Source organism: Apus apus, chromosome 2 (assembly GCF_020740795.1).
Source record: "Apus apus isolate bApuApu2 chromosome 2, bApuApu2.pri.cur, whole genome shotgun sequence".
In the NCBI taxonomy this organism is placed as follows: domain Eukaryota; kingdom Metazoa; phylum Chordata; class Aves; order Apodiformes; family Apodidae; genus Apus; species Apus apus.
Window position 1 is genome coordinate 112,596,734 of NC_067283.1, and position 14,069 is coordinate 112,610,802.

At 39.7% G+C, this 14,069-nt stretch overlaps 1 protein-coding gene across 1 annotated transcript in view; it reads left to right on the top strand.

The window, feature by feature from the left end:
- The window catches only part of ASXL3 (ASXL transcriptional regulator 3), a 135,490-nt gene extending 121,628 nt beyond the window's left edge, over nt 1–13,862 (top strand). The window contains exons 12-13 of the mRNA XM_051611836.1: nt 505–2,458; nt 5,146–13,862. Of these exons, the coding sequence (XP_051467796.1) occupies nt 505–2,458; nt 5,146–8,835 (5,644 nt within the window). The 3' untranslated portion in view covers nt 8,836–13,862. The remainder of the gene's footprint in view (nt 1–504; nt 2,459–5,145) is intronic.
- The last annotated feature ends 207 nt before the right edge of the window (nt 13,863–14,069 follow it).

The following is a 14,069-nucleotide window of genomic DNA, read 5'->3' on the forward strand; positions in this document are numbered from 1 at the left end:
AACATTTCAGAAGGTAAGAAAATCTTCAGAAGTATACATAGGAAGGGTTCCTTTGTACTTTATCCCTGATAATGAATGCATAGTTGATAAATGTGTGTCTTTTTACCTCCTTAAGAATGTTTAACTTCTTTTTAATTACAGTGAAATCTAATTAATATTATACATATAGATCTGTTTACTTAGAAATGGTTTTCTCTTAAATGAAGTATTTACTTTGCTGAAAGAACGGAGCAAAATCACACAACCTGCCAGTTGAGATCTTTATAATTGACTTGAGTTGCAAAAGGAGGCTGAAGTGAAATTGTTTTCATTTTCATCATAAATTTGAAATTACGGTCAAATTACAAAATTGAAGCACATGCTTCTCCTTAGTAGGTTTAGTTGCAGGTTTTTCTTTAATGTGCAGCATTTAAGTCACATTACTGGTTGTGTTGACCCTAAATCCCTATTCTATTGTCATCCCTGTGGTGAAAAAACCTTTTAAATTTTTGTGCTTTTCTTTAGATTGGGAATGTCAAGAGGGGAATCTATGAAACTCACTGCAGTGCAGAATAATGATGAAAGTGAAAGCAATTCTTCATGTGGATCTTCTGGCACACCTGGTCCTTCTAAGCAAGCAACCTTTGAGGACCAAGAAGAGAAAGGTGCTAAAATTCCACCTTTACCAGAGGGAGATTATTGTCCATCTCTTTGTAGTATGGAACAGGTTCCTGTCAAGGATACAACAGCAGACTCTGAGGATATACTGATACCTGAAGAATCACTCATTCAGGAGGAGATTGCTGAAGAGGTTGAGACAAGTATTTGTGAATGCCAAGAGGAGAACCATAAAACAGAACATGAGTTTTCTGAGGAGTCAGTAAGTCCAGCTGGCACAAATGAAGAAACAGAGGCAGTACAGCTTGCAGACAGCACTGAGTCCTGTGTCATGATGAATGATGTAACTGATACTGTATCTCACATTGAAATTAAGGTGGAGTTGAAGTCAGAAAGCCCTCAGGAGGAGATGTCAGTTGTGATAGATCAGCTGGAAGATTGCATATCACCAGCACGATCAGCTTCATCCACAAACTCTGTCAGTGATACAGCAGAGAAGGATTCTGAGTCTGCAAAAGAGCTAATTGCACCAGAAATGCAAAATGCTGCTCTGGAAGGTTCCTTGTTCACTGGTGGAGGCATTGCAGTGGATATGGAGCTTCAAAGTGACCCCGAGGAACAGCTGTCTGAGAATGCTTGTATTTCTGAAACTTCCTTTTCCTCTGGAAGTCCAGACGGACCATGTGTTTGTATTGCCTCTCCTGGAGGAGACACTCAGTCGACTTCAGAGGAACCCTGTACTCCAGCATCTCTTGAAACAGCTTGCTCATCTGAAGTGTCCAGTACTGAAAATATTGATGGCGATATTCAGCAAAAGGCCAGGGATGAAAACTTGCACACACCTTTAATGTCAGAAATCTCGCCAATGTCCACTTCACCTGTAACCTCAGAAGCATCTCTGATGTCAAATTTACCTTTAACATCAGAGGTATCACCGGCTTCTAATTTACCTTTAACATCAGAAACATCTCCAATGTCTGATTTGCCTTTAGCATCAGAAACATCTTCAGTATCTTCTGTTCTTCTAACCTCTGAAACACTTGTGGCAAATAGTTTGCCTCTTCCATCAGAGACATCTCCAGTTTCTAATTCCCCAAGCAATGAAAGACTAATTCTGCCACAAAGGAAATCACCTGGTTTGTTGGAAGACTCCCTTCCCACTTTGAATGAAGAAAGCTCTACCATTCCTAAAGTGGCTCCAGAAGAGAATCTTGTTATTCAGCCAAAGCAACTTCAGAGTGCCCCTGCAAATCTGAAAGTTGGTCCACTAGCAATTATACCTGATACTTCAGTGTTGGAAGAGTCCCAAAGCAAAAACCTCAGTCATCAGCCTTGTAAGTCACATTCTGAAACTGAGAAACCCTACATTGCATCCATACCAGAACACTCGCCTCCAGAGGTGATCAAAATTAAAAATCACAGTGTTCAGCAAAGAAGTGAGAAGAAAGGAACACTCTTGCCATCAGAGGTAGCTGTCTTATCAGAAGGACCAGTCAGCAAAAATATTGAATTGCTTCCAACAAAGCCACATGATAAACTATATACCTCATCTCTAGAGAAAGCTACACTCTCTGAAGTGTGCAGGAGTAAATCTCACAAGCAGACAGGTAGCAACCAAAGCCGTCTAGAGAGTTCACATTCTTCCAAGTCATTAGAACCCACAAAATCACCTGAAGTGAGGAATGAAAGTAGAGACCCAGAGATCCCAAAGAGGAAAACAGCAGAACAGCACAGTTTTGGAATCTTCAAAGAGAAGAGAGCTAGAATAGATGATGATCAGCCTAACCGTAGTGCTTCATCAACAAGTCCGTCTGATAAAGATCAGCCACCCAGAGAAGAACCCCGAGTTCCACCACTTAAGGTAAAGAAAGGAACAAGGGGCTGACTTGAAAACTAAAGGTTTATTATCTCCCTCTTGCTGACTGCATGCAGAGCCAGCATGTGGTGTATTTTTTGTGGAGATGTGAGGGGTGTTAGTACTGATGGTCTCACTTTCCTGTTAAATTCCTACCATGCCAGATTTCTTCTGATATGAGTATACTTATAGTTGTTCATTCAGGGTCTTTGCTACAAAATTGCTTTTGTGGGAGGGAAGGTTGTCCAGGATCCATGGCTTAATCTATTTCAAGAGCTTCCCCATGGTTTATACAGTGCTACTTGTTTTTCTAATTCCCGAGCTGTATTATTTGCTTGTTCTCCTGCAGATTACTTCTCCAGCAAGCATGAATAGTAAATGTTACCATAGCCAATACTAAAAAAAACCATCAAGAGCCTTAATCCAGGAAGAGAATCTATAGTCAGAATAGTTGGAGACCCCTTTGCAAGTCCAGAGCATGGGGCAGGCTGAAGATTCCCCCATATAATTAATTGAAAGCAAAGACCTGGCTATCGGGGGGAAGTATCTAATTGATATATGTATAGGTATCTTTGTTAATGGCAAAGCAAAAGGTAAAAAAGATACACCAACTAACCAAACACTTTTATGTGTATCATTCTGCTATGTAAGAAAATTAATTCCAGTTGAAAACATTTTGTTGTGGGTTTTTTTTTCCTAACAGAGGTGTCTATAGATTTAGGCTATAGGGGCTCAGAGTTTTGACCCTTTTAATTTTGTACATTATGACATCAGCCAATCCAATTTGCTGAACTTAAGCCATTGACTTTGCAATCCTAGTTCCTGAATATTCAGAATTGCCCTTTTCTGCATTTTTGTTTTTAACTGCTGCAATCAGTGAACATTGTTAATATGGCCAGGAGGGCAAATAGGCTAACTGTTTTAATCACCAGTGTGGCAGCGAATTTCAACTAATTTATTTTTATGAGCAGTGATGCAATTGGATGTTAGCCCATTTTAAGTTTAGTGATGTGCTTTCATATTTGGAAGGTCTCTATCTAGCCTAATAAATTCTAATCACTCTCTAAGGACAAAGGAAAATAGATCACTAGGGAACTGAAAAAGGTCATAACTATAATAATAAAAATATTCAAGCACTCCTTTAGCGGTTCTGGTGTGATGCAAAGTGGATACTGAGAAAAGGTGCTACTGAAACTGAAAGCAAAATGTTTTAAAGTATTCTGAGTTTGTGATATTCTTAAAAATATTTTCAAGTAAATGTTAAAGCCTCACAGTATTAGTCATGAGCGTTTATTTACAAGCAAAAAATTAGCTCCTGGGAAAACTAAAGTATTCCAGCCCTCCAGACCAGCATAAAAATGTATGGTTATATAAATGGTTATGTATTTCAGTACCATCTAGATATTGATTTCCACTCATCTCTTATGGAAAATCAGATGCTGTCAGCCTTGCACAGTCTTAAGAACTGATTCTCCCTGAAGCTTCCAGCCAGTGAATGAGAATACTGAAAAATTGGCAAGCATTTAAAAGAATAATTTTGGACAATCAATTCTAGTATATTTTTTTGTGTAACAAATGTTTGGCTCTTGGGTTATGTCACCAACAAACCCACTATCCTGAAAAACAACCCCAGTTCTACATCATTCTGATACATGGGTTTTACTTCCCATCATACCCAACAACTACTTTTTCTACAAATATCACCTCATTTTCTTCCTAGTCCGTTTCTGAAGAGTAATCACAGCATTAACCACTAAGTCCTACTACTGTGGACAGCCAATAAACATACATTGCTTTGAAGATATTTAAGTTACTTTTGCCAACCTTTGCATAGTCTGAGAGAATGTATGAGTTATAAAGTGGTCCCAGGACTCTTAATCTCTAATCCTGAAAACAGATGTGCCTAATTGGAAACATAATAATAATCCCAGTCATTTTACAGGTTATCATTTTGCTTAAATGTTTAGGTCTTTAAAACTTTAGTTATTGCATTTTTTATATTTTTAGGTTTGAGTATTTAATTTTTGAAATGCCGTAGTGTAGGACATATCTCAGGGATGTACTAAAGCAAGACTCTTAAAATTGTGAGTGAGGAAGGGAAAGGTGTATTCTTTGGTGATTTACTTCTTTTATACCACTACTCTAAAGTGCTCTGTGGTGTAACATGAAAAACAGGCTCAGTGGAGACACTGCTACATCCTATTTAAAGGCAGGATTTGTTGTCTGGTATATGAGTAAAAGACAAGCTGTTCCTAATGTCTTAGTCATTGGAGACCAAGGAGCGAATGCATTACATGATTGTTATTTTTTCACACGCTTTCAGCAAGTGCTTATTTGTAGGCTCTTTTCCAGTATCACTGCACTAGGCTTGTTGATGATCTCAGTTAGATACACTGCATATAAAACAGGTCTGACAAATTGTGTCAGATAAGCATCTGTTGTCATCCAATTCAATCTTTCTTCCTGTCAAAAGGATCAATGTGAGTAGGCTAATATGGTGTCAGTTTTTCATGCTGGAGGATGATAAAATACTGGAGTCTATTAGCATTATTTTGTAGCATTTTTCTGTCCAGCTGCACTGAGCAATAATTCCCTTCATTACCTTTCTCTGACCCTTTGAAAGACATCTGATGATTTTAGCAAGTCAGTGATCTCATTAAAATTACTGTGGCTTGTTTTTTTTCTTCCTTTAGATTCAGCTTTCAAAAATTGGACCACCGTTTATCATCAAGAGCCAACCTGTTTCTAAACCAGAACCTCGGGTTTCCCCAAGTACATCGGTCAGCAGCGGGAGAAACACTGGGGCTAGAACTCTTGCAGATATCAAAGCAAGAGCTCAGCAAGCAAGAGCCCAAAGAGAAGCTGCAGCTGCAGCAGCCGTGGCAGCAGCTGCGAGCATAGTCTCTGGAGCAATGGGGACCCCATGCGAAGGTGGGAAGACAAGAACACTGGCACACATCAAGGAGCAAACAAAGGCCAAGCTATTTGCAAAGCATCAAGCCAGAGCTCATTTACTCCAGACTAATAAAGAATCCAAGTCGCAGTTCAGCTCAAAGGAAAGTACCTCATCTCTGGAGATACCAGCTTCTACTGACACAAAGATTGAAGGTTCTACTGGTGTCATTATAGTTAATCCTAACTGCAGGTCCCCTAGCAACAAGTCTGCTCATCACCGCGAGACCACCACTTTGTTGCAGCAGTCACTTAACACAGCCACATTACCAGAGACTGCTACTGAGATACCTGTGCACAGTTCTGATGAAAATATACCTATGCCACAATTGTGTGAGAAAATTATTTCATCTACCTCTACTGAAAGTAACAGTGTGCCAGTGCTTTATAATAAAAGTTCGGTCTCTGTGTCTGTTTGCAGCACTGCTATGTCTGGAGCAATTAAAGAACTTTCTTTTGCAAGTTCTGTTGATAAATCCTCTGTTTTAATGTCTGTTGACAGTGCAAACACAGCAGTTTCAGCGTGTAATATCAATATGCTGAAAACCATCCCAGGGGCTGATACTCCATGCATAGCTGTTGGACCAAAATGTGTTGATAACAGTAACGTACCAGTCTCCATAGACAGTGCGGCCTTATCAAACGCCATGGATGAGAAGAGGCTGCCGATACCAAGTAGCAATGCGAGTAACGCAGTCTCCAGTCATTATGCCACCGTGGTGCCAGCTTCATCTCTTGCAAATAAGTTGCCAAATCATCTCTCTGGTAGTTCCGTACTGATTCCCCCAGTGGGGACTACCAACAGGTTTTCTTCTGATAAGATAGCCATAACTGGGTGTAACGAGCAAAGCACTGTCTCCATTCACACGACCACTAGGTCAGCTCTAAGTTGCAGCGAGGCGCTTGCAGTAGCAGATTCTGTTGCAAGGCCACCCATTTCAATGTTTACTGGTAACATGGTGACAATAAGCTCTTATGAAAATGCTACTAAATTAAATGCTGATCTCTTAGAAAAAAGCTCTGGAGCACGAAACCGAATGGATCTCTCTGGTAAACCTCAGCCAGTGAGCTTTGCACAAACTGCCATGAATAGGTCTATACCTTGCAAAGTCATTGTTGACCACACTACAAACCTGAATGCCAGTCTGTCCCTTTCTTCTTCTATTGAAAATGCAGAGAACAGCATTGACCTGCAGAGCAGACCTGTAAGGACAGAAGCTGCCTTACAAAGTATAGCCTGTCCTCAGGTGTCTGTCATAAGCAGGCCTGAAGCGGTCTCTAATGAAAGCCTTGAGCACAGTTCCAGCTTTCTCACCATCACAGCAAAGCAAGACAGCAAGAACTTGCAGGCAGGTTGTTCAAGTCTTCGAGAAGTGCCTCTTGCTCCTCAAGATAAATTAAATGAGGTGGTTACTCCCAGCCAAGGTTTTGCTGAGCAATTAAGAGGTCCTTCAGCATTTAAAAATGAAGCAGATGCTGCCTGTACCAATCAGTATAACACTAACAGTAGAATTTGTTGGCATGATGAAGAGGCAATGAGTACAGACCAGCCAGTGGTCAACCATCTTAACTCCAATAAGCATAAGGAATACGCAGAGCAAAACTGCTTAAAAAATGTCAAAACCGAACCTTCCAGTTACACACAGATGTCAGAACTGCAATCCAGGAGTCTGTTGCCGAGCATTGCTGTTCCTGTGAAATCGGAAACTAACGAGTCTGACAAGTGCTTCAGGATGGACACTGAGGATTTTACAGGACCTGAAATGCCTGCCCAGGCTGCAGAAATAGCCACAAGTGTGCAGCCACCACAGACCTCCAAGACATCCATTGCGGACTCCATGGAAGACTCCCTGTCCCTGACAACAGATACCCTGAAGAGAGTTACCGGTCCCGGCGGCTCTAGCTGTCGCTTGTCATCAGTGGAGGCCAACAATCCTTTAGTGACACAGTTACTGCAAGGCAATCTGCCTCTAGAGAAAGTGCTGCCGCAGCCCAGATCAGGAGCCAAACTAGAAATTAACAGGCTTCCCTTGCCTTTGCAAACTACCTCAGTATGTAAAACAGCAGTGTCCGAGAGAAATATTGTTGAACATCCTTCCAACTCTCCTAATCCAGATGGTAAAGGGTTTACAACAGGCAGCATAGCCCCTCTACAAATCAGAAAGCGTGAAAACCATCCGAAAAAGAGGATGGCCAGGACTGTAGGGGAACATGCTCAAATTAAATGTGAGCCTGGGAAAGTGTCAATGGACACAGATGTTAAAGTGGCTCCTTGTGTAATTAGTTCCAGCATGAATCAGCTAGGGCATGGTCAGTCATTTAAGCAGGAGTGGCTGAGCAAACATGCCATTCAGAACCAAATCACTCACAGCCCAGAGATCAAGCAGCAGAAGAGGCCTCTGCCTTCATGCAGTTTCCAGCAGAGCTTATTTCATATTGATAAAAATGGCAGCTTTCATGCAGATGCTAGTACCTCACATAGACACCATTTTTACCAAATGTCCATGGCTGCAAGAGGCCCCATTCCTACGGCAGCTTTGTTGCAAACTACTTCAAAAGGCCCACCTGGCTGCAACGCATTTACTTTTAGCAGACACCTGGAACAGAAGGGCTTGGGAGATGTGAATATTTCTACAGCAGCTCACCAGCTGAGGCTAGGAAGCGTGTTTTCCCCTAATATTCAAATTAAGGAAGGTGATGACATTGCCAGTGCCTCTCAGACTCTGCAGAGCAAAACATTAGTGCATCCCCCTCCACCCCCTCCGCCCCTGCCACCTCCTCCCCCCCCTCACCCAAATGCAGAAGTCCCCTCTGATCAAAAACAACCGACAGTTACTATGGAAACCACTAAAAGACTTAGTTGGCCTCAGCCAGCAAGCATCTGTAGCAATATAAAATCTGAACCTATTTCTTTTGAGGAAGGTTTAAGCAGCAGCTGCGAACTGGGCATGAAGCAAGCTTCCTATGATCAGAACGAAGTGAAAGAACAGTTAAAAGCATTTGCATTAAAAAATGCAGATTTCTCTTCCTATTTACTCTCTGAGCCACAGAAGCCTTTTACCCAACTTGCTGCTCAGAAAATACAGACACAGCACCCACAGCAGCAACAGCAGCAGCAGCAGCAGCAGCAGCTCTGTGGGAATTACCCAACAATACACTTCGGTAGCACAAGCTTCAAAAGGGCGGCATCTGCAATTGAGAAATCGATTGGGATTTTAGGAAGTGGCTCAAACACTGCCACAGGTCTGCCTAATCAGAATGCCCAGATCCCGGTTCAGAAATTTGCTGACAGCAGCAATGCCGATGAACTGGAACTGAAATGCTCCTGCAGGCTGAAAGCCATGATCGTGTGCAAAGGCTGCGGAGCCTTTTGTCATGATGACTGCATAGGGCCTTCCAAACTGTGTGTAGCTTGTCTGGTTGTGCGGTAGGAACTGAATCAAAGATGCAGTATCCCTGATCAGCGTGGGAGTGCAGGACAAAGGAACGGAGAATTGGAACCCTTTAGGCCACTGATGGTTTGCAACTAGTTAATTGACTTGGGGTTTTTTATTATTATTCTTATTTTAATTATTATTATTTTCTTCCCCGTGGTGCTTTCAGAATTTAGTTATTCCTGCCTGAGTGCCGTTTTCTGGGGAGAAGAGGAAACCTGTAGAAGTAGGGTTGGTTTTGTGTTTTTGTTTTTTTTTAAAAAAAGCCTTGTTACTGGACCTTCCATGAGCTCTCTTGCTGTGTTAAAAAAAAGAAAGAAACAAAAAGGCATTAGTGCATGTCATTTATAGCTTCTATTTATTTGCACAAAGTGCAGCACGTTTTTTCTCCACTTTTTGATGGCTGATGCAATCTGCAGGTTAAATATCAGTGGAAGAATTAACTCTGCAAGAAGTGGAGTAACTATGCAGAATGAATAACACTGAATAGTGACTATTTTGAGTGGGGTACTACAAAGGTGCAGAGTAGCAGCTGTAGTAGCTTCTAAGTTGGTTTGCAGTTTTTCTGCTGATAGGATTGTTTTCTTCTAAGGACTTTCACTATCTAGGTCTAAAATATAGTCACTCCACCTAGAAAAAAGGAAAAAATAAAATAAAAAAAGAGAAATTTAGATTGTTAGAGGAGTTTCCTTACATGCCTGACAGGGACTGTGGAACTCAAGTCTTACTCATCTCTTCTTGTTGATTCCTTCAGAAAGATTTGTATATGTGGTGGGTTAGTGGGACCAACACTGGAATCACATTGGCTTCATTAGAGTCCAGAGAAAGTAACTTATCTACTGGGGATTAGAAACCTGTTTTCTCTTCTGGTTTCCCACACAGATAATCTTTATTTGTATTTGTCTCCCTACTCTGTCCACTTGAATTGTCAATCCCAGATATAAATGTATAGAGAGAATGTCAGACTTATGTAATAGGTTCTGGATGTTTTTGCCTTTCTGTGGCCTAAAAATGAGGTGTTCTTACGATGAATGAATAAGGAAAGATTCTAATTGCATATTGTTTGAATATTAGATTATCATTTGTTTTACCTCTTATGTGAGTTACTTTAAATAACATCTCAGAGTTTTGCCATTTGAAGTAATTCTTGGAATTACTTACAGCTCTGACTGTTTGTTTGTTTGTTTGTTTTTCTCAAAGGAATTCAGACCCCTTTTAGAAATTTGGAAGCAAAAAGGCATTTTTAAAAGGGATACTGCATCTTTAAGCTAACCTTCAGTATTTATCCAGTACTGTACTGACATTTAGGACTATAGCTGCATTCCAGATGCACTAGCCACCATAACAGCAGAGAAGAAAAATGATATTTTGGAGGCCGTATTCACCTAAAAGGAAAATAATATAAAGGGATAAAGCACATGCATTTGCTGGGGAGATGGTTTTTTTTTTACTCCCACTTCAAGATCACAAAATGTGGAGTGCAAGTCATCCATCTGCTAGTGTGTGGTTGGGTCTGCCCAAATGTCAGCATCAGAGAGAAATGTTATTTTTACCATTACAGTAGAACCTCACTAATCTGAAGACCTTACAGTCTGCTCATGATTTTCCTTCCACAATTTTTGGAGAGCAGTGTAGTAAGAATGTGTGAGATGTAATACTGCTTGGATTTTATGATGCATACTGTTGCATTCAGAAATATTAATGAGAATGATAGAACTACATTTAGGAAATAAGAAGTATCCTACATTTTACACTCTACTTTTTAAATATGATCTTTGTTTGCGTACTTACTCATAAGCTGTGACCAGTCTCCCTGACAGGGATATACATTAGTGAGGGTCTACTAAATGGAGGAACCACATTTATTTCTTGTGACACCATTTTCACAAACATGATAAATGCCATTTATTGTCTTAAAAGTGAGCTGGAATATCTACAATGTACATTCCTGTCATAGGAAGCTTTATGGTGCACCTTGATTTTCTCTCTTATTGTAATTAGTAACATATCAATCTTATTTTTGACACTGTGTGGTACAAAGACCATTTATAATTACCCTAACAAATTTGTTGCTGATACAATAATATATTTTTTCTATACAAAAGTGCTCCTTAATAGGACATGTGAGTTAAGAAACAGCTTTTTCAGGTCTTCTGGTAAGAAAATAAGCCAGACAAGCAAAAACCTTAAAGTAATCACATGAAAATTAGCATCCAGTGCTACTCCAGCTGCTGGCAAAACAGTGACTGGAAAATACTCATGAGTAAGCATGAGTGTAGGCAGTTAATGCATATCAAATTCATATTTGAGGAGCCTTTGTATCGGAATTGTATTGTGTTGTATTTATAGGTGGTAGAGGTAGGATACTTCTATTTAAAACAAAGAGAGCAACCAGTCTTGGACTTCTAATGACCAATGTTTCTAAGCCTGCTGGGAATTCTCATTTCTAGCTCAGGTTTTCCTGTCCACAGCACATAAGTCAGTATTTGTTTGTATTTGCATCTTGAAACACTTCTTGTATTGACTGACATAATTCAGAAATAAATTCTGGCCACAAAATAGTTTTACTGTGTTCAAAAGATAAGAATGCGACTAATGTGGTAGACAACTCATTCATGTCATATTGTCATTTTTGTATCAGGATTGCAACTTGCATGTGTGAGGTCATGATAAAATGTTATTTAGAATGGCATTAGACTGGATGGTGCTATGTTGTGTTACACAACTGACCAAAATCTTCCACTCCTTTAATTTTTGGGTCATTGGAGTTGCACCAGGAATAAATTTGACCAATTACTTAGCAACAGTCATGAAGGGTTGTTACAATTGTTTATAATGTATGGGTATTGAAATACTCAGAAGCAACTGTGGTGATATAGGAGCCTGACTGAATCCTAATGTGACTGACAAATTTACTTGGATTCTAGTACCACACAAATGCTTGGGGAAGAGCAATCCTTGGTCTTCAATAAGAAAACAATCACGTTTAGAGGTTAATTTTCAATTGCTTCTTTTGTTAGTTTGTTTGTTTAATTGTCCAGGTTTCAGGCCCAATGTCATTGTTTTCTAATGGCCATTCAGTTTGCACCATAGGGTGTTAATAGTTTATGCACTGAAAAGCGGTGAAATAATTACTTAAGAACACACTGCTCATATGTTTGTGTGTACATACCTATGTGTCCTGATGTCTAGCATGTGTAATTTACCTTTTCTTTTTAAAGATCTCCATAGTTATTCCCCCACTCCTACCCCTGGAACAGCACTTTTGGGTGAGAGGGAGAAACACTCTTTTTTTTTTTTTTTCTTTCTTTCCTCCCTCTTTTATTGATTTAGTTGCATACCTGTGAGATATGCAAGATAATGTTAGGGCATTTGCAGTGTGTGTGTGTGTGTGTGTGTGTGTGTGTTCCTGTTCTGAAATAATTTTCCAAGCAGAAATTCCCTTTGAAATAATGTTTTGGAAAAAAAAAATTTAAAAAAAAATTAAAAAAAAGAAATGGTGAACTGGATGCTCCCTGTTTGCATTTTATTTATCTGCTGAGGTCTAGTACATGAAATAGCATTTAAAAGACAAAAGTCAAGGTTGAGCCATAAAGCAAAAGGTATATTCTCTGTTCTATAGTCTTTCTTCTTGAGGGTGGTGCATGTTGTCAGGGTAAGCTACAGGTCGCGCAGATGGTTTTTCAGGGCCCTGCAATTCCTCGCACTGTTTTTAAGCTAGTGCATATGGTGCTTTATAATGCAATTTCTGAAGTAAAATTACCTTATGCTGCACCCCCTTCCCCTTATAAACACACGCACAATTTCAGAATTGTTATTGTAGCCTCTGGTTTAGCAGTTTCTCCAAGGTGTGGTGAAGTATATGCCAGGACAAACACTCAAGACGAGCTGGGAGGTGCCACCGAAAGGGATCATTTTAGCTGACACAGGTGAGCGGCCCTGCTCTGAGCACTGACTGACTTCTGCAGCCTCCTGGCAGCAGCGCAGCGCTTCGTCTTCTGCGGCTCTGCAGAGCACGGCGGGGGGAGCAACAAAATACTCAGTGGATTTATCATGGACCCGTGTAGCTAAATGTTTCTGAATCTATGAAATCCTGTTGTCTTCGGTCATCATGCTCTGTCACTGTAAAACCAACAAAACAGAACAAAAAAGGCATTTTTTAGTCTAATTTAAGGAGCTGCTTCTTTTATAGCACATAATATTTCGCTTTGTACTATATTTGATAGTTAAAGAATAATTTAGTCCGTAGAATAACTTTGTTGTATTTGTACTGTTCATGAATGTTACAAGAAAAGTGCTTTACTTTGTTGCCATAATTCTCTTGTATTGCTGTAAAATATTTTTTCTGCTTTACGGAAACTTAACTCGATTCACATTTTCAGTACAGGGTTTTTTGTGTGTATGTTTTTGGGGTTTTTTTGTCAGTATTCTGAATGTTTACATCTGTTCAACATTAGCCATTCTTTGCCTTTATAGGGCAGTATTACTCCTGCAGTATAACAGCAAATGTGAAATCCACTCATACGTAACATGCATGAGAAATACAGATTTATTGGGGAGATCCCAAATGTGCATAGGTATTTTTTCTATCTACATTCAGTGAAGTAAATACCCTCCTTCAGTCCTCTAACCAAAGAAAATATTATTCCCACAGGACAAGCTTGGAAGGTGGTTCTCTGAATCTTCAGAAGGGGGTGTAGTTGGTTTCAGCCGGATTGCTACAGTTTAATGCTGTTATGCTTCACTTTATTACCCCGCCAGACGTGACTGGGTGAAACAAGCATTTTAGCAATGTTTTTGTTTCAAGACAGTGTTTTGTTTAGAATTCAGGGATCATGCTTTCTTTAATGGTGCTGTTTGTTTAATTTTTTTTTTTAAGAAAACAACATTTTGTTGCCTACGGAAATGACCATTCACAAAACCATAATTTAAATAAAATGATTTTGTCTTCATAACTTCTCTCTATTCCCTTTTTCCTTTTCCTATCCCTTGAAAATACCAACTTGGGCTTCAATATTAAAATATTCTGGAAAAAAAAATAAAGAGATAAAATAATATTTGTCATTGGTTTATTTCTTTTATGTTTAGTGCCTTAGGCAGGAGATCCTGCTTGTGCACATCCATTGTATGTACAAGTTGGTGAAGTAGAAATATGAGAGAAAAATCAGTCCTTTTGTAAAGGATTTTTGAATGAGAGTGATGAAAGACATAATCTGAATGACTTCTGATGT